Source organism: Corythoichthys intestinalis, chromosome 15 (genome assembly GCF_030265065.1).
Source record: "Corythoichthys intestinalis isolate RoL2023-P3 chromosome 15, ASM3026506v1, whole genome shotgun sequence".
Taxonomy (NCBI): Eukaryota; Metazoa; Chordata; class Actinopteri; order Syngnathiformes; family Syngnathidae; genus Corythoichthys; species Corythoichthys intestinalis.
The window spans coordinates 43,293,365-43,314,252 of NC_080409.1; the positions used below are offsets into that span (position 1 = coordinate 43,293,365).

Genomic DNA, 20,888 nt, shown 5'->3' on the forward strand with positions numbered 1-20,888 from the left:
TGGACGACATTATTGGCACGCCTGGAATTTTTCCTGAAAATACAGCATTTTTCACAGAAATTAATTTAATTACAAATGTTTTCAGTATGAATGTGCTTATTTCTTGGATGTGGATTGGAAAAAAACACAGAAAAGCTAAAGAGAAAACGCCAAAATGTACACGATTTTACACCGAATGCTAAAAATGGGCTGGACAAAATTGTCGACACCCTAAATATCTTTTAAAATAAATAACAGAAAGCAATCGCTTCCTATAACCATCAAGTTTCGTGCACATCTCAGATGGAATTTTGGACCAACTCTTCTTTTGCGAACTGTTCCAGGTCTCTTTAGATTTGAAGGTTGCCTTCTTGCAACAGCAAGATCTCCCCATAGTGTTAAATATGTTTTAGATCCAGACTCGTCGATGGCCACCTCAGAATTCTCCAGCACTTTGTCTCCAACCGTTTCTTGGTGCTATTTGAGGTATTTTTTGGGCTCAGTCCTGTTGAATCACAAACGACCCAGTTTTCTAACACTACATTCTACATTGCGGCCCCAAAATTTTTTATAGTCATATTTCATGACTCCTTGCTAGGGGTGTAACAAAATATCGAAATGGTAATATATCGTGATACTTTGTATCCCTAAAGGTTATCGATATGCTCCTGCCAAGAATCGAGATATCGTTTTAAAAAGGTGTCAATGTCCAAAAGAAAAATGAACGAACAAGTTGCTACCAAAATCTTCCACCATAATAGTGTATCGGTTAGCTCTTAGGCTGCATTGACGGCGCACGACGCCCAATCCATTTAGACTGGGGACGTTCGTTCATTCAAAACCAGAGCATTCACAGTCATTCTGTCCGATTTTCAGGGCATTCACAGGTCATTTTCTGTTGAGTTTGAGTCACTGCCTATTAATTTGGGTGATTCCCAGGTCACTTCCTGTTCTGTAACTTAAAATAAACAGGAAGTGACCCATACAATACCCCAAAAGCAACAGGAAGTAACTGAAAATCAACAGGTAAATGAACTTAAATGGCCCCAAATGACTTTAATTAATCATTGCCTGGCATTTGCTGCCAATGACGGCCATAGACGTTCAATCCGTTTGAAGTGGGAGGGATGGCAACGAATGAACGAATGTGCGTTAATTGCGTCAAATATTTTAACGTGATTAATTTAAAAAATTAATTACCGCACGTTAACGCGATAATTTTGACAGCCCTAGAATATACATATAGTATTATACTATAAAATTAATACTATATATTCAATTTTTGTTACTATGACTATGTGTGACTTTCATTCAAAAGAATTGTGGTAATATTTCAGTGTGCCCTCTGCTTTATCTATTTTCAGGTTAAAACAAACAAAAGTTGAACAGTTTTTCCCCTCCCCATAAAATGCGGAATGCACACCAGAAAGAGCATCTCAACTCACACAAAGTATTCTGAAAATGATTGTCTGGGACATGAGGCCCATTGCAATTCATTTTAACATTTATAACAATATAGACATACCACAAAAAGAGTAAGAATTGTTTTGACTCCTGTTAAAAAGCTGAAGTCACAATGTTTCCGTTTACATTTTTTTGCACTAGTTAATGCCAGCAGCGTTTGACCTCATTGTTTGTGATTTATTATTGATATTTATGTTATTCATACATTAATAAAGAATTTAGGTATTCCGAAATGTTTTTGTGAATTAATAAGCTTCAACAAAAAAATCATTATTAAATTAGTAAAAAAAAAAAAAAATTAAATAAAAATATTTGATTAGTCGACTAATCGTAAAAATAGTCGGCTGACTAATCGGGAGGAAATAAGTCGTTTGGGACAGCCCTACTGTGAACAGTTCAAATCTTTGGTAACCATACGTGTAGCGTTACCTTCTCCAAGAAGTTTGATAATCCTCTCCTTGGTCTCAAGAGACATCTCTCTTGTTGGAGCCATGATTCTTGTGAATCGACTTGGTCCAGCAGCCCTCCAAGGTGTAATAACTACACTGTTTTTAACTGCTGACTAACGAGCAGATCTAATCTGAGGCAGGGGCCCAATTAAGGAAAGGAAATTGACTGGGTGTGTCTGTATTTTCTACTCAAAATGGAGGGATTCCATATTTTTTTCTTCAGAATGGAGTGATTCTATATTTATTTCCCTGCACTCGCTCTATAAATGTAGCATTTACTGACCACTGCAATGTTTTTTATTGATTTCTTTTACGCTTTTTGAATGGCAAGGAGTTGCGCTTTCGAACTAATTCATTATTTTTCAAGCTTTTTATCTGAGTTTGTTCTACATAATAAAATGTATGAGTGCTCATCCGAGACTGGTGATTCCATACTTTTTGCTAGGGGTTGTATTAGGTACGAACCGTTTTAAGTGTCTCTCAGAAGCCAAGCTGAGAAGATCAATTCCCCTAATGTTGTGTTGAAAGATAGCAGAGGAACACTGGAAAAGTTTCCCAGCAAATAATTGCAAAGCATTTTAAGTGATCATCTCAGAAAACTGAACTAGAAGTGTATCAAAATGTGAGCAAACAACACTTGTGTCTCCTCTTGGAAATTTACCTCATTGTGCTCCAGGCAAGCGATCATGATCTCAGACAGGATGACCACACCGCTGCGGCCCACTCCGGCGCTACAGTGCACCAGTACAGGCAGATTGCTGTTCTTCGGGTCACTGATACTGTTGGTGTGCCTTCGTACCGACTGTATCTCCTCCAGGTAAGCTGGAGACACCGCGACAGGAATGATAAGCCTCAAAATTTTAACAATAATGAGGGGGGGGGGGAATCTTCAACTCACTTAGGAAGCCTTTAAAATCTTCAGGGCAGCCGTGGTCCGGCCAGTCTGTGTACTGCAAGTGCCACACGGTCCTTTCATGGCCCGTAACTAGGTGTTTGATCTTCAGGCCTGTCGTGGCGTAGCAGCCCGACTCGGTGCGGAAGCGCGTGGTGATCTTGAAGCGGCCATATGTCACAGTGTTGTGCCGCGAGCCCAGACGAGGCCAGTAGCGGAAGCTCTTCTCTCGCCCGCTCTCCTGCACACGGAGGCCAAACAATCATTTTTAACACGAGGTTGAAACACCACGACCCAATCTCGCATCGACGCACCTCCTCCGCAGTGACCATGGCGATAATGGCGACACCTTGCTCCCACACCATCTGCCAGAAATCCTGGCATGTGTTGGAAAGAGGCCCCTGGCTGGCAATGTAGTTCCACTCGTGTCCTCCTACGTCGATCTGCCGAAATAAAACTTCCTCAACAACAAAACGCGACTGTAAAACCTGTCGCTCCGGAAGCCTTCCGAAAATTGCTTGTGTCGCAGCATGCCACACATTTTTTCTGGACGCTTCTGTTATTTTGTTCTCATGGCTATGCTCATCAGTAGAGCTGGGAATCTTTGGGCACCTAACGATTCGATTACGATTTTTTTTTTTTTTTTTTTGTACATTAGTTCCAAAATTGTTCAAAAATACTTTCAGGCTAAACCAAACTACTATTTCAGTATCAAGTTAACATATAGCAGTAAACAAATATACAAAAATAACAGTAAATAAAAAACTCCAGTCCCCATTCTGTATCAGCAGCTTTAAACTACATTCAATTAATTTAATGTTGTGAATCAACCGTTAAAGTTGTTAAAATTGCTCCCGTTATTTCATAATTTCCCTTTTGTCTACTTTCGACATGTGAAAGTTTTAAAACTATTTTAAAGATAGATTCAAGTCAATATTTTACCGATTTAGGAGTATTTTAGATAAAAAGTTAATTAGGTTTGCTTGGAAGGTTCGCTACAACAGCCTTGCAGGGACGTGTACTGCTTTAAGATGTCGGCCATTTACTAACGCCCACATCTAGCTTTTTGTAGGTGTGCTGCTAACGCTACCGGATCCATAATGCATCTAGTCCTATATAAATGATATCTACCATAACATGATGCTACTTTGTAGCAGCTTTTCGGCACCAGTCAGGTATGTTGTTGTGTTTTTTTTTATCTCGTGGCATGAGTTGAGCTAGAGCCGTGAGTTGAGCATTGGCATTACCCGAGGGGCCGGGTAATGAGAAGCATGATGTTTAGCTACTCTCGCTCCGTTCCTCATTGACCGCGCGGCGCACTGAGTGTGTTGTACTTCCGCTTTACTTGGCATATTTCAATAATCGGAATTTGGATGTTTGTGAATCGTTCTCGAATCTTCCACGGCCGAATCGTGAATAATCTAAGAATCGGAAATTTTGCACACCTCTACTCATCAGCCACCTTGTAAGATGCAAGCAATGGCAAGTCATCAGAGGTGGGTAGAGTAGCCAAAAAATCTTACTCAAGTAAGAGTAGCGTTACTTCAAAATAATATCACTCAAGTAATGAGTAACATTGTAACTGCTTGTTTTTGTTTGATTTAAAAAAAATAAATAAACAATAGTGTTTTTTGCTTAGCACAAACGTATCTATATGAACTGTTGTTATAATGAAAGTTGCACCGATACCGTAACCAGTATCGGCATGGGGCGCCGATCCGGCCAAAAATGATGGTATCGGTATCGACGAGTACCAACATTTAGGGCGCCGATACCATCCACTGGCATCACTTGAACGCAACTGTACTGCCCTCCCCTACTGAGCTAATTTCCCATATCCCGATGCATGACGTCCGTGTGGTTTTGTCTCCATTTTACCAAACGAAGTAAAAACCTTTGACTTCAGTAATATGTGTGTTCTCAACAACGCATATTCGCGATGATACGCTGCTCATACAAATATGGCACTCACAATCGGTTGACATGCGTTTACTAGCGTTTACTATTCTGACGACGTCGGGATCAGAAAGGTTAAGACTGTTGGACACTAAGCAAACTCATGGTTTCATGATGAACAATGAGTGGCAAATTAAGAGCGCCGCACTTCAAACTTGTCCTGTTCGTGAAAGTCGATTGTCATATGGTGGTGTCTTGCAGTAATGAGCAGAAGTGACCTCTGTGGCGTTTGTTAACTTTCTTTCTTTCTTTCTTATTTCCCAGAAAACACTCACACGCACACTAGATATCATCAAATAGCAACCTAGATGTATACGTTAGATCCCATGCCAACTCTCTCGCGCACACACTAGATATCATCAAATAGCAACCTAGATGTGCTACGTTAGATCCCATGCCATTAGCTGCGTGAGTGATGCGTAGTCTATATACTACAGTGATGAATTAAAAACCGCCATGACTGAATGGAAGTTAAGCTGGCCAAATCAATCCATTCCAGTGACTACAAATAATGCTGCAAATACTGTTAATTCAGTACATGACACAGATGGACTTGGACCACAAATAGGATGTTTTGTTCACGTGGTAAACCTAGCTGCTAAGAGAGCTGTAGCAATCAACAGTGTGCTCTGCCTCACTTTAGAAACAGTAAAGATTGTTCTCAGCACTTTTATACAAAATTTCTTCAGATCAGTAAGCACAAATATTATGCACTAAAATGCATGTTTATTTGATGGCATTGTTATTTTTGCTTGTTAGCAAATAAAAAAAACATCAACAAAAAAATAACAGTTGTATTTTCTGTTTGAGAGCATTAAATGTATTGAATTGTATCGAAAATCATACCGAACCGTGACTTTATATATATAATATTTGTTTGTTTTTTTTTGCAAACAAAGTGGTATCGGAATCGGCCAATACTGCGCAGCCAGGTATCGGTATTGTGCCCAAAAAATGGTATCGGTGCAACACTAGTTATAATGATACTGTACAATAAACCATTACCATAGACTTCATGCCATTACATAACCACATTAGTGTCATTATTATTATTATTTTTTTTAAAACCTGTCCTGTTCAGCTGTTTGACACTGAGAATGGAAGTGTCCGGGTGGTCTCAACAGTTTTAATGTTTCACATTGAGAGCATGACATACTCCCATTGTGATCTTTCAACATACCTCGTTTATTATGACAAAGCAGCGTACAGGAAGGGGTGATGGGAACAGAAGAAAAGAAACACAACAACAAGAAATACATTGAACACCTCCACTAACGGTTGACACCATGTGGGGGGCCTGTTGACCAGGGAAAGAAGGGGATGGGGGTGGGGAAGTTTATAGGATAAGTGATTGGGAGGGGTGGAGTGTACACAAATCAGCTCTGTGATCTAGAAACCAGTAATCTTGTGAATCCCTTGTGAGTGTAAGCCCGTCGGCAACCGACCCTACGCCGCCCTATCGCCAATCCCGGTGCCCCCCACCCGAGCGTGCCCAATCACATCCAGCCGCGCACTAGCCCCACCAAACACGCGACAGCCACGCAAACGGGCGCTACCTCCTCACGCAGCGCAGCAAAGGAGCTATCATCACCCCCCCACCACCAACACCGGGAGCCACGCCATAGAGGAAAAAGTGTGGGACCCACCTACCACCCTATTACTGTGGCTGCCAGGTCCCAGGCTGGCAGCCTTTACCCTGCACCGTGATGGGATTGTGTGGGGAGGGTAGTGCAACGTATGCATTAAGCTTGGGGCTGTGGGACCGCTGCATGGAATTTCTACCCAGCCGCCCGTCCCACCGCCCTTTATTAGAGCTTTCACCATAACCACATTAAGTCAAAGAAATACAAAAAAAAAAAAAAAAAATCATTAAATTCCGGTAAGAGGGAAAAAAAAAAAAACACAAAAATGAAGCATTATTCGTTCAAAGAGAATTAGTGCATTGCCCTCTAGTGGAGAAAATAGTTCCTAGTTTGAATAGTGAATATGTAGTTCCTTCATAGTTACTATTATGAAATTAAAAGGATCATATCTCCTGTGTTCTGTGGTCAATCGGTGCCAAAACAAAAACTTTGAGAGATTTAAATCCGCGCTTTCGAGTCATATTGAGGGCAGCGCTCTATGTCAAATACTTCAATTTTTACAGTGCTTTTAAGACCCCACCTGGGTGAACAAGCTAGCATGATCATAGAACAGCAAGCTTGCGTCTGATTGTTTTAATGGTGTCAAGTGATTATTGTTGCGACGTCTCATTGGCGAAATTAGTAGCGCTACTCTTGGCAATGGCATTGCTGGGAAAAAAAAAATCTAATATGTACAATAAAGAGGAAAAATGTAATGACTATTGTGTAACCCAAAGTAGTGGAGTATGAGTAGTGTTTTTTTCTTCACAATTCTACTCAGGTAAAAGTAAAAAGTACGGCTTAGTAAAACTACTCTTAGAAGTACATTTTTCACTAAAAGTAAATGTAACAGAGTACATGCAATGTGTTACTTCCCACCTCTGCAAGTCATCAAGTTTTCCTGCTGTGCTCTTCCCACACGATATGACAGGTTGAAATTTTAACCAATTAGGTGTCGCCCATTTGTTTTAGGAAGTTAATTAGACAAAACCACATGGACAAGGTAATGGATATAGAGAACAGAACCCTAAAATGGCTGTACCAAAACAAAATGGCAGACTTTCTTTTGTGGCATTGGTCCTTGAGAGATTCCTAAATTTCAAGTTGCAAATTTTAACTGGGTTAATGGGCTGAATTTCCAGTGGTCTATCTTTGGATGAGGCCTGGAAACCCAAAATGGCAAAACTCCTGTCGTTTCGGCTCCCGAAGAGATTAATTCATGTTGAACACGGTGACACAGCCATTGAAATTTTTCATTCCTGTTGTCCCATGGGACCTCTTAATGTGCAAGCACTTACTTTAATGTGTGACGCGTTGATGTAGCCTGTGTTGTTCTCTTTGGTCGGCACCAATTCCACACGAGTGTCATCGTAGGGCAGTACATCCTGGAAGCGGTTTTTGTCTGCGCTCTCTGCCATCTGGGCGACGGTGCACTCGGCCCCCGGATAACACTTGGGGATGCTCTCGTACTCCTTCAGCAGCTCACCCATCTCCATGTGATGCTCCAGTAATTTGCACTGGACGACACACAAGGTAATCTTAAATGATTTTTGTAAAAAGAAAATTTTCACTATGTCTTGTCAAAAGTTAACTCAAAATGCTTCCAACCTGAACAATAGTTCAAACAAATTAGAAGAAGAAAGCAATCCAAACTGGACTGGAGGTTCCAACGGATACTTAGCATGTTTGGTTGTAGACATGTGCCGATTACTGGTTAAGGTATAGGCTACCGTGGTATGAAAACGTCATGGTTTCAAAACCATACAAAACAAAAAAAAAATTCATACCATCCCTACGGTATTAGCTATTTTTTATGTTCCAAAAATGCAGGGAGGAATCCCTCGTTTGCAGCTGCAAGGTCTAACCCTCCCCCACCGGTTGTTGCTCAGTGTCAGTGAGTCAGCTGTGCTACACGATGGCTGGAGGAAGGGAAACTCGTGAACTTTTTACCCCCATCAAAGAGAACGAAATCGCTGGTATGGTAATACAGTGGTACCTCGACATACAGTGGAATGAAAAAGTATCTGAACCTTTTGGAATTTCTCACATTCCTGCATAAAATCACCATCAAATGTGATCTGATCTTTGTCAAATTCACACAGATAAAAAACCACCCAAACATTTATAGTAGGGCTGCAGCTATTGATTATTTTAGTAGTCGATTAATCGATGAACTAGTTAGTTCGAATAATCGAGTAATTGGATAAGGAACATAAAAAAATTTAAATTCCTGAGCTGAGTCTGAAACTATAAAAAAAATAAAGATCTATGTACAACGAAAGAACAATTGGCTAACCTACATAGCAATAGTCTGCTAGCTTAAATGCTATAAAACGCTAACATTTTTTATTTTTTTATTACTATTTTTTTTTTTTACAATGCTCTTAACAAATGGTTTTGGCACATATTCCCACAGAAAACGGCTAAATAATAATAATAATAATAAATATACCTATATAATAAATTACGAATGCATTAAAAGACATTAGCTCAAACTAAAACGTAGCTTTTGTTGGTAGGTCCGTGGAGCAGCTGGATTCAGCCATGTGAAATGAGGCAGACTACAGGGCAGTGTATCACCCCAAAATCAATAAAACTCAATGCAAACACTTTAAAAAAAACACTACAATGCCACTTTAATTAAACGAATACTTGAAGCAGCAAAATTTCATTCAAATCTTTTTTTCTAATCGAATACTCGAGTCAATCAATTAATCGTTGCAACACTAATTTATATGTCGGTTTTCATAATATGAAAACCTTTAAATGTTTGTGTGGTTTTAGTTAAAGCAGACACAGTTTTTACATCTGTGTGATTTTGACAAAGATCAGATCACATTTGATGGTGATTTTATGCAGAAAAGTGAGAAATTCCAAAAGGTATAGATACTTTTTTCATACCACTGTACGATCGCATCGACACATGATCTTTTCGAAATCCAACGCAAAATTTGACACGCCATTTGTTTCTACACCCAATGACATGACAGCGCCGCGGACGGACGCACGGCGGATTTTCTTGTTAGAGAAATCAACACAGGTTCCAAGAAGGTTAGTGCAGGTGGTGAAAAAAAAGGAAAAAGGCGAGGCTAACCATTGAAATGAAGTTGGAAATGCTAAAAAAAATATGAGCGTGAGCTGCGCATCCGTGCACTGGCTCAACAATACACTCGACACTCCTCCAGTCTTTATAAGGTGACAATTATAATTGTGGTAACGTCGCCAAAAATATTGCCAGCTTTGTCAGGTTTACATTATATAATTTATTTCAGAACTTGTGCAAGGCAACACGCCTACCCTCTGCCCCAGTTGACGGCAACAACAAAACATTAAAGAGAAAGTAAAATCTTAACCACGCCCAGCACGCAAAACACGTCCGCCACATTAGAACCTTATTTGTTACATTATTACAGGAATTGTTATTGTTGTATTATTCCGGTTTTTATTAATAATTTGTTTTGCCATTTGTAATAGCACCAGCAGTATTTATTAAGGATATAGAGTAGGTTTTCGGGCTGTGGAACAAATTAATGGAATTATAATGTATTCTTATGGGAAAATCCTGCTCGACATATGATCATTTCGACTTACAAACAAGGTCCTAGAACGAAATAACTTTGTATGTACTGTAGAGGTACCGCTGTACTTCGGCTAAAGAAAAGTTACAGACTCTAGTGACTTAGAGGAGGAGGGCCAACCGACATGTAAAACATGTTTGCAGAGGGTGGCTGCTGAGGAGGCAATACCTCCAATGTGATTTGGCATTTATACAAAATTAAAGGTTAGTAAACAATGTCATGAATATTTCCTTCCAGCTATGAGAGTTTACTCCAGCGTGTTTAGTGTGTCTAACAAACATGTTTTTTTTTTTCTCTCTCTCTCTGGCAACTGTATGTGTGATACGAGTCATACACACGTGCTTCTTATGGGAAGTAATTCAATTACTTTTGTTCTGATGGTAATAATTTTGAGCTGTGGCTGTGGGTTTACGTTCACCTAAAAGCAATAGCGTAGGTTTGCATAGGGACAGTAGGGACATAACACTACCAATTTTTCAGGATGGTCAAATTGTCCCCACCAACTTTTAAGCAACCTTATTTGCATTATTATGAGTTCAGTAATATAGGCTGCTCAATGGTAAAAAAAAAAAAAAAAAAAAAAAAAGGTTTTTACCCCAGATATAACACACATTTTAGAGCTGTAATTGCAATATGGTAAAGCTGTGATATTTTTGCTTAAGGTTATCATATCGTCAGAATCTAACAACGGCACATGCCTATTTGGTTGTTTTGTATGACTAAATCCCAACAGTTTGAAACAAAATCTCCAATTTTAAATGGACAGGAATTCAGCCTCTCCTTATAGAGCTAAATGCTCAGCCAGGCTGTCAGGGCTAACCAGTTCAGCTAGAAGACAGCGAAATGGCTGCTTAATTTCACAAAGCGTTACAATTCATTCCTACCCTCTCGTCATTGGAGTCTTGTTCAGGCTCGTCCTTGACTTCGCTCCGCACCGGGTGTCTGGAGATCGACAGGCCGTTGAGATGCGCCACTTTCAAAGACCCCATCTTCCTCCCGTCCGACCGCACGCTCTTCTTCATGCCCTGGCGTGTGGAGTACATGTAAGCATATGGTGAAGACGACTGTCTGTATGACTGGCGCCAGCGAAGGTAGCTAACTTCGAGGGAGTCAGAGACAACAAAGCCACACTTGAAGCATTTCCGGTAAAATGTCACCCGACTGGTTTCCAGTCTTTTTTCAAACATACCAACGCGTCATACTGCAGCTGCTGGTGTCAGCTCAATGCACCCGCATGTGAGGCTAGTAACAGGACACAAGCTGATGTGGAAAACAGCATGAAAAAAACAAGGCGATTCTGCTTTTCTTTCTTGTGGCTTGCAACATAAACTAGCTAATGAACTGGGGACCAGATGGACAACCCACAACAAAGGCCAAATGTGGCCGTATGGTCAGGTTGCTGTTCTAATGGGCCAAATGTGCAGGTTGCAACATTGAATGTTGCATGGTGAAAAAAATAGATTAATGCAGAAATCTATGTGATGGGTATATGTTCACACATGGCCAGAGCAGCTACCCGCATTCAGATAATTAGATGCGTGCTGTCTGATGTAATGCACGAAATACAGCTGTTACATTCTGTGACACCATCTCAGGCTATGTCTACACTAGGAAGGATAATGGCCTTAAACATGTAATTAGTTAGACCATACAGCATGTCGGCCACACTAGTATACCACTTGTCCGGATTGGTTGTTACCCACCGCTTAATATGGATTGCTGTCTCCGTACAACTATTGGACATTAGGGAAATTACATCATCGAGCGTGCCATCGCCATTTTATCATTGCATGACGGCACTGTAAACAATGGAGGCGGACGATCAAGACTTGGCATTCCTGCTATTTTGTTTTCCACAGGCGGGCTCGCTCAACTTGAACGAGTGGTGATGAGCCAATCATGCACTCACACATTTTTCTAGAACCTTCAAACGTACGTCACAATAATATGCTCCAATTCCAGTGCCCATTTGTGGTCCTCCCATTGCAGATTAGTTGATTGTTAAGTCTCCAATCAGCCCCTTCCAACACAATGCCGGGCGAAGTGGAGTATATAAAAATCTGTACAGGAAAATTAAACCCTGAAAAGTGAGCTGAGTGGTACCCAAAGTCACAGAACAAAACTGTCGCCACTTCCAAGAGTGCCACTGTCATGCACAAGCCCTCCTGGCTGCGGTTTCCACTTCTTGGAAATACATGCAGCACCACACCATATGTTTCTATATGTTATTCTTCAAGTGGTGAGTGTGCAACTGAGCATTGATTGTAACATCCCAAGTAAAAATGTCAGGCTTTCGTTTTTGTTCTTTTCTAAAGAACTATTTCAATCGGTCACAAAAAAACTGTGATCACAAAATGGAGTTCCTGACCCCTGGTCTAGAAGGTGAAGTAATTTTGAAATTTCCCACCGGTGAGTGATGACTTTCCGGTTCAGAGGTAAACCGCGCGGGCGATGACGTAACACAAGAGGCTTCTCCCTTCTACGCATGCATAGTTTACGCAAATGCAGGCGTAGTTTGCAGAAGCGGTGGGGGGCCTCAAAGGGTATGACAACCCCTGGGGAAATGCTAATATTCCATCATTTATCCATAAACGCATGCCTTTTGGATTTATATCATGCCACTTCGTGTAATTACACACATCGCAACACCAAGAAAATGATACAAATTTGGATCGATTGTCAAGCTAAAACAAACGGCCCCCGAGATCCCAGAAATCTAGCATATTGTGTGCGTGACGTCACAACAAGGAAACAACCGGCTCAGTGCTTAGTTCTGAATGGCGGCGATGATGACGGACAATTTTGTTTTTAGTTGCAGCGACGAATCCGACGTAACGAACATTCTTCTAATGGTGACGAGGTGAGTTATGAACCTTTCTTTGGTGTTTTGGGTTATCAATTTGAGCCCAAACAAATGCCAATGCAGCCTAATGAAAGGATCATTGAGGGGAGCAATCACACTGATGAAACACCGGCAACAGTTCGTGTGGGAAACACCGAATGGTTTGTTTTGCATTTCTTTTTGGTGAAGCTGATACACCGTGACCGCAAAATAAAGTAATGTATAGAATAATTATCATTTATTGTGCTATCATAGGTTTTCGCTCTGCCAACAGACACAAATATGAATGGGATTAGAGGATTTGTTCTATATATTTTACGACAATAATTTATACATGTGTCCAGTCCTATATTCAATGCGTGATATGTTTTTTATAATAAAAGAGTACTCTCTCTGGCCATTTCGAGCTTCTCTGCTCCACTCCTTTGGTTAGCCTGGGGTGGTGGGGTGGTCTCATCAGAGCCAGCCATCGTCCTCTTTCTTGATATCTCGGGACATTTAGGTGGCTGCGCGTGTATGGTGGTGTATGGTTTCGCAAAACCTGATTTCATTTGTCCATAGTTCGAATAGCTTTCAGGTGTAAAATGCGCACCACACAATACCGTGCCGGAGGCTGGGTCTGCAAAATTAGCCCTCTTAGCACGGACGAACTTTACTCATTGTATGCGCAGTCCAGCTGTTTTTCTCGCGCTCGGGAACTCATGGGTACTACACTGCGACAAATGGCTATTTGTACACCACATAGCATGACAGGTTTGAACCATTTGAGCGATTTTTTAAATAAAAAACGAACGCAACTCTCTCGTCGATAAACAACGATGGCACCTGCCTCGACCTTTTGTTTCCCTTTTGTGACGTCTCCGCCCCATTCGGCTGTTTCCGGAACACTTTCGGAAATGTTCGTCATTTTCGATCTATTTTCGATAATTGCTCATTAATGTGATTGATTTTTTTGTTAACTTTATCAATATTTGTTATCTTGGCACATAACGGTTCTATTGATATCTCACAGCCCCTTAGTATTATAATACCCTTTAAACACACCTTACACGAAGTGCGGACAGGTATAAATATAGTCTGCAAAATACCCTGGGAAAAATTATCTGTCCTAGTGTAGACCTAGCCTCAGAAACCAGCAAATTCATGGTTGGGCTCCAAAACCTTGTCACACAGGAGAGCCACTTGAAAAAGGCTGCTTTGATGGACTGCAAAACTGAATCGTAATTAATGACTTACCGCCGGTGGTAAACCTTCGATGGTCTTCTTCGCCTGAGGCACATCAGACACAGGCCTCTTCTTGAAATCCTTCTTGGATTTGTGCTTGGCCTCGCCGGTTAGGTCTCCCTCTGACACCGAAGGCATAATTCTTGCTTGCCGCACCTCGCGCAAGTAGAGAGGTTCAGAATCATGGATCAGGGGATGAACCTTGTAGGTGAGGGCGGCAGTTAGCGAGGGGTCCAGAGACGAGCCAATGGGATAAGCAGGGGGGGGTTCTAGAGGAGTCTGATGCTGAGGACCTGTGAAGGCTTGTTGCGGCGGCTCCTCTGGGATGGTGGCAGCTATCGCGTCATGAGAGAGCGGTGTGTGGCGCCCTGCGTCATCCTCAAAGTCGTCCTCATCGCCACTGCTGTGCACCAGCATGGTTGCGTCGGAGAGGGATTTCTTGTGTCCATACTGCACATCTACCTTAGTGTCCCCCCTGTCGTCCGTCTTTGCACGCTCCAAAAATACATTGAGCTGGGAACCCTGCGAGCGACCTCCGCGAGGGGCCTGAGGAGGCATGACAACTTCGGCCGCTGAAGAGGACACGTGCCGCTCTTTCAGCCGCATCCCCTCGAGGTTATGTGCAAGTCCAGCAATCTCAATGGAGTTGCGTTTCTGGCCGTGGTAAGGTGGCCTCTGCATGGGTCCGCTCAAAAGAGGTTCGGACACTTCTTGCAGGGAGTGAGCCACAGGCAAGCTGTCCTCCTGGAAAGTTTGGACCGAGTGGTGAACCCTGCGCGTGATGATCAGGTCTGGGTTGCTGCTGCTGACATAGAGGTGGCGTGACAGATCTGGTGTACTGTTGGCGGGCCGAGGGTGAGCGTATGGGTACGGCGGAGGCGGTCTGTACACCTGCGTCCTCATGATGTTGGGTGCGGGATACTCTTGGTCTTGCTGTAGCTGGACATTAGTGAGCTCAGGGACACTGACCGCTCCCACCACAGATCTCCGCTCAATGGGGTATCTGTGATACGGCGACGGGCTGTGGAAGCTTGATCCCATGTGGAAGGGATAATGCTGGTGCTGCTGGGCGGCGGCGCCATGCTCTCCTCTGATCTCGGGCTGACTGTAGACAAGAGGGTCCGGCCTGCTGTAAGCGTACGAATTTCCAATGTTAAGGTTTCTCATGGAGTGGCTTTGCCGGTGCTCCTGGGACAAAAGCATCCCCCCGCCTCCCCGGTTCTTCTGTCGCATTACTGTTTCGTAGTCGGGAGTGGCGCGGTAAGAAGGCGGTATGAGGGCACTATGGCGATGCGAGGGCACATAGTCAGGCCGGGTAATGTCACTAGTGATGGAGGGGTTGGAAGACATGGGCGAAGGCTGGAGATAGTGCTGAGGGTTGGTCAGGGAGCTTGTGCTGTGGGCGCTGTAAACGCTGCCGTTGCGCAAACGCCCACCACCGCTGTATTCTATAGGAGGGCAGTCTAGGCTGGTCTGGGAGTGGTAGTAGTAACCATTCTGGCTGTTCATATACAGGTTATCTGGGACAGAACAACATGTCTGAGATGAGCTTTGATGAGGAAGGCTGACACAAGTTTCAAGTAGGACTGCAATACACTATTATTTTAATAATTATTGTTTATTCTTTTGGATTTCCACTTTACCAAAACAGGTCATTTCAAATCAACAATGATAATGATTGCATTCCTGGCTTGGCACCAAACGTGTCACACACATGTTGATCATTCTTTCAGAAGTTTTTGATGAAACACACAGATAATCTGTCTGCTCTCACTATGAACTACAAACTGAGAACGTTTGCAACTGGGAGGCAGAAAGGACAGTTTTAAGTCAAACAGTCTGAACAATAAATTATCAATATAGTCGATTTATTCGATAATGGAATAGTTGTATAGAGTTACCTTGTGATGAGGTGTAAGGCTCTGTGAAGTGACCGTTGTAGTGCATTTGTGGCGGGGGCATCATGTAGCCCTGAGGCTTTGGCTGCTGTACAAAAAAATAAGGACTGATTGAGTGTTCTTATGATGTTAATATTCAAGCAGCAACAACACAAGAGGAAGGGAATTAGGATGTGCCTAGTGCCAAAAATAATCACACTTGTGATTTACCATATACAGTACAAAATCAACTCGAGTGCAAAGTTGGGTTCATGCATCCGTATTAGGGCTGCAGCTATCGAATATTTTAGTAATCGAGTAATCGACTGAAAATTCTATCGATTAATCGGATAAAACATTTTTTCTTTAGGTAAAGAGCAATTATAAATATACATGAGAAAAAAAGACATTTAATCCAATATTTGACCATTTTCAGTCAATTAATGTCTTTATTTTCAATGTACATTGTTGAAAACAGCCAACAATTGCATCTCAGATGTAACTAGATAAAAAATTCTCTGCTTTCACTCAAAACATTTCTAGAAAAAAACTTTAAAAAAAAAAAAAAAAAAAACATTTCTTATCTAAAAATGTAATTACGCTTGATAACACACATCACTTGAAAGCTACGTGTTTTTCCCTACGTGTTTCAATTGAATTTCCATTTGTGTCAAGCTTTTTTAAGTTCTAGTTAAGTTTTAAGTTAGTCTAAACTGTAAGTTAAGTACTGATAGGATTTTGAGTTTTTGCAGTGTTCAAAATAAATGTATGGTACCGGCTGTATTGGAGCACATTAGGGACGAGTGCCACATGGTGTTTTATTCAGCAATGACTACTGAGCTAAAACTGACAGTTAGCTTTATTATGTTTTAATTTTACACCCTCATCACTCTACAGTGCTGTGTTTTTACGGGTTAAATAAAGCCTGTATGTAAGACACGTTAGTCACGCATCGACAGTGGTCATAATCAAGAGAAACCTAGTCTTCCGAAGGGCTAACGTTACGTGAGCAAGTGACAGTAACGATATATTTATTTGCGCTGAGAAGTCTAATGCTTAAAGATGGCGGCTGTTTACTAACGCTGCCCAGACGCGGCCGAGTCTGTCATTTCGCATCTAGTCCTAAATGCATGCGATATCTATGAGACGCATCTGACACTACTTGCTACCACACTAGCATCATGCGGGCTAGTTTTTAGCGATGTCAGGGTAGTTTGTAGCTGCTGTCGGCTGCAGTAAGTTTTTTAAAAAAAAATTTTTTTATTGCTTCTTCCTCTACGCACGTGACGTCAGCGTTTTGTCCGGCATTAAAAGTAGTCCGGGCAAAACGTGATGCTTAGAGCTGGCAAAATTAAACGATTCCTCGAGGTGAATAAACTCAAATTAAATTAAATTTTTAAACTCGAGTTACTCGAGTTGCTCGAGTATTCGTTTCAGCTCTAATCCGTATTAATGGTCATAAATAACCATGGTTTTTTTTGTTTGTTTATATCATCAGCTTTTCATCTTCACCAATAAAAACATTTCCACAATTTCATACACCAACAGTGCAACGAGTAAAACGGTAATGATAACTTTGGGGTCCCATGGGATTCCACTGAGGTAGTTTTGTATCCTATGACTGGTAACAAACTGAACATTTTTTGTTCGACTGATTTGTTTAGCATTCTTAATACTATCGCTTGCTAGCTAGCGGTTGGTGATCCAAAGATAACTTGGTGTACATTTATGTAAATATATACCTGTTTATCAATTTTAAAAAATAAATTGTGGGCTGTATTTTTTGCATTTTGACAATAAGGACCGAGTAAAATAGCTTGAGGTACAGTAGCTGTAGGAAACTATTAACTGCATTTGGCCTTGATCACCGCCATCTAGCCAACTTTACCATCAGGGTCTTAAAGGGATCCATGGATAAAAAGACTTGTAGTTCTTAAAAGATAAACGTCAATTTGAGTTAAAATAATTTGATATTGAAACCCCACTTGATGTTTTCGTTTTTATACAATTTGCTGCCGGAATTCCAGAGTATGGCTCTAGCGACATAAACACGTCATCTGTTCAACCCTTTCAATTTGAACCAGAGAGGAACATTAATATGCATCACAGCACTGTCGATATTTTACCAAACAAGCAGCAAAAGCAAAATGAACAGGAAAGACGGAATGAGACGAGACGAGAGTATGACAAAACCGGTGTTCTGCAAAAATGCGCTACACCGGCTAAATGTCCTACAAGAGGAGAATTTGACTCCCAAAGTACTACCGTGCGCTTTCAGCTTGTTTTGTTTAGATGCATACAAACAGAACATACTAAAGATGCCTTAAGAAAATTACACGTAGTAATACCAAATAAGCGTGATTTAAATACGCTACGTGACTAATGTGGTCAACAGATCAACAATCTGCTTTAAAGCTACCACAAGAAAACACGTTGCTAAAAAGTATGAGAGGGAAACACATGCAAATGGTATTTTGAGGAAATTAAAAGGTAATAAAAGACTCAATGAAAACATAATTAGTAAGTATTCGCTGCTTTTAACCGATGTTCGCATGTGTTGGGCGTCTTGCCAAATAGAAGAAATTGCAGAAGACCGGTAGTGTTTGTCTAGTGAGTGACAAACTACGTCATCCCCTCGAGCGTCCATTGCGCGCATAAAACATGGCGCCCTCTGTAGGTCAAAACCTATAATAACTATTATAGATTTTTAAATCAATGACAATATTTTGTGTGTTTTAATAAAATATCTTGGTTAAAATATTTAAGTAACAGAACAATTGTGGCTTATTAGAGCCAATAAGTCCTAAAGTCCGAAGTTCCCTTTAAGGGTGGAATACACCAGCCGCATCTGTGGCACGTCAGGTGAAACGCGGCCGTTAAAGTCAAGCAGTGAGTGCACATCAGTCGTAACGCGGCTGCGTTTTAGACGTGTCCCAGAAGCAGTTGAATGCGTCGCACTCAAACCGAACGACAATGTTTATTATTTGTTGCAAGACTCAAGCCTCCTGCGTCAATACTACTAGGTAGGATCGGGCACACCAGAAGTCACTCGTGTAAAAATACAGTGGACCCGGTTGATTTTCAAAATAATATGCAATTAATTTGATTGATTTCGGCGTGGCGCTTAAACTTGAGAAAATTAATCAATCTTTTTAAAACCGTTCATAAGAAATAAAAAAAATTCTTTGTGAAATACGTGTTGAAATCTTTGTCACTGGAATTCTTTGCAATGTTGTTGTATTGTTTTTTTTAAATACCCGCTACTCTCACACAGTCCTCGCGTGAAACGATCGAGCCACTCCACAGACGCTATGCTCATAAAACACATCCTGTGGAAATTGGGGGCGAGCGACACCGGTGCGTTGACGCTCCGGCAACGCTAACGCACATGGTTTATTACCGGGGTTAGCCTTCCACATGCACAAAATCAAAGAAATACTCAATTTAAAAAAAATTTTTTTTGGTGTGCCACTTTGAGTGTTTACTCTTACCAACAAGCTCCATCTTTCATGTTTGGGTCAAAAACTAACATCCAAAATGCTACCTTTGTTGAAAAGAGTTTTTAATAAAAAAATAAAAAAATAAAAAAATAATAATAATAATAATAAAAAACTTAGTTTTTTCAACATTGATGTCGTTTTTTTTTTTGCATGAATCTTGCCACAAATTAACCGGGTTAAAACACATGCGACACAATGATATATAAAGTTAAATGTCAATGTTGATGCACTGTTTAACAGCATATTGAATTACTCTTGTCCAATAAAATTGCTTGGTCAGAAGTTAGAACTAGTTGTTAAATCAATAAGCAGAAGCATGCACATTGAACTCACAAGGGACAATCTTGTTGACGATCTACGCCTGACCGGGTTGATGACTGTGGGCTGCGTTTGCCTGTTGAGAAAACAAGTCAGTCAAACACATACCTGTACATAGAATCAAAGTTTACTTAAAAAGTCCTCTTAAATGCAACAGACATTGGCCCCCTTTTTAAAAAATTTTTTTAATTAATATTACGAGACGGAGCTGAAAAATATATCTGCAGAACACCCCCAACCACCCCCCTAAAAAAAGATGCCCACATTTCATTTTGGAAATCCCAAAGTGTGACATTTCCACTGCGAAAACGAATAGAGAAGAAATTTAACTCATTGTTAAAGGGAACCACAGACACAAAGACTTGCAGGCTCTAATACGCCACAATTGTTCTCTTTTACTAAAATATGTTCTTAGAAACACATAAAATATTGCCATTGATTTAAAAATCTATATTTAGTACGTTTTGACCTACGGAGGGCGCCATGATTTATGCGCACAAAGGACGCTGGGGATGATGACGTAGATCGTCTCTGTCACTTGACGAATACTACCGGGTTACTGCAATTCCTGCTACGCGGTGAGACATCCAACACATTTAATGAGTCTTTTATTACCTTTTCATTGCCTCAAAATACTTTTTGCGTTTCCTTGTGGTAGCTTGAAAGCAGATTGTTGATCTGTTGACCACATTAGTCACGTAGCATATTTAAACCACCCTTATTTGATATTACTACATTGAAGTCTTTTCTGGAGGCATCTTTAGTATGTTTTGTCTCTATGCATCTAAACCAGGGGTCGGCAACCCAAAATGTTAAAAGAGCCATATTGGACCAAAAGAAAAAAAAAAATGTCTGGAGCCGCAAAAAATGAAAAGCCTCATAATGAAGGCAACACCTGCTGTATTTATCTATTAGCCTACTATCAAAATAACCAAGTTGGCTACAAATACATAGTAAGCCTTCATGATTAAATGTTTATTTTCCTTCTAGTGCATCCTATCCAGAATGACGCACCTAGACACGTGCCAGTTTCAAGGTATACCGCTGAATGAAAACGTCACAGTTTCAAAAACCGCTAAAATTTTCCATCATACTGTTCCCATGGTATTGGGTATTTTTTATGTCACAAAGGAAGAAATGCCGTCTCACGTGCTGCTGCAGGGCTTACCTCTCCTCCTCCTCCTTCG

The 20,888-nt window shown here is 41.0% G+C and overlaps 1 protein-coding gene across 6 annotated transcripts in view; it reads right to left on the reverse strand.

Moving 5' to 3' along the window:
* ptpn21 (protein tyrosine phosphatase non-receptor type 21) overlaps window positions 1-20,888 on the reverse strand; it is a 37,824-nt gene that overhangs the window by 1,332 nt on the left and 15,604 nt on the right. For 4 of the 6 annotated variants that reach the window (XM_057859126.1, XM_057859128.1, XM_057859129.1 and 1 more), the window contains 8 exons: window positions 19,717-19,777; window positions 15,908-15,992; window positions 14,019-15,526; window positions 10,825-10,965; window positions 7,661-7,879; window positions 3,099-3,227; window positions 2,791-3,025; window positions 2,554-2,714 (listed from right to left, as the gene is read on the reverse strand). In XM_057859126.1, the coding sequence (XP_057715109.1) occupies window positions 2,554-2,714; window positions 2,791-3,025; window positions 3,099-3,227; window positions 7,661-7,879; window positions 10,825-10,965; window positions 14,019-15,526; window positions 15,908-15,992; window positions 19,717-19,777 (2,539 nt within the window). The remainder of the gene's footprint in view (window positions 1-2,553; window positions 2,715-2,790; window positions 3,026-3,098; window positions 3,228-7,660; window positions 7,880-10,824; window positions 10,966-14,018; window positions 15,527-15,907; window positions 15,993-19,716; window positions 19,778-20,888) is intronic. The other 2 variants (XM_057859130.1, XM_057859132.1) reach the window with 1 other exon arrangement.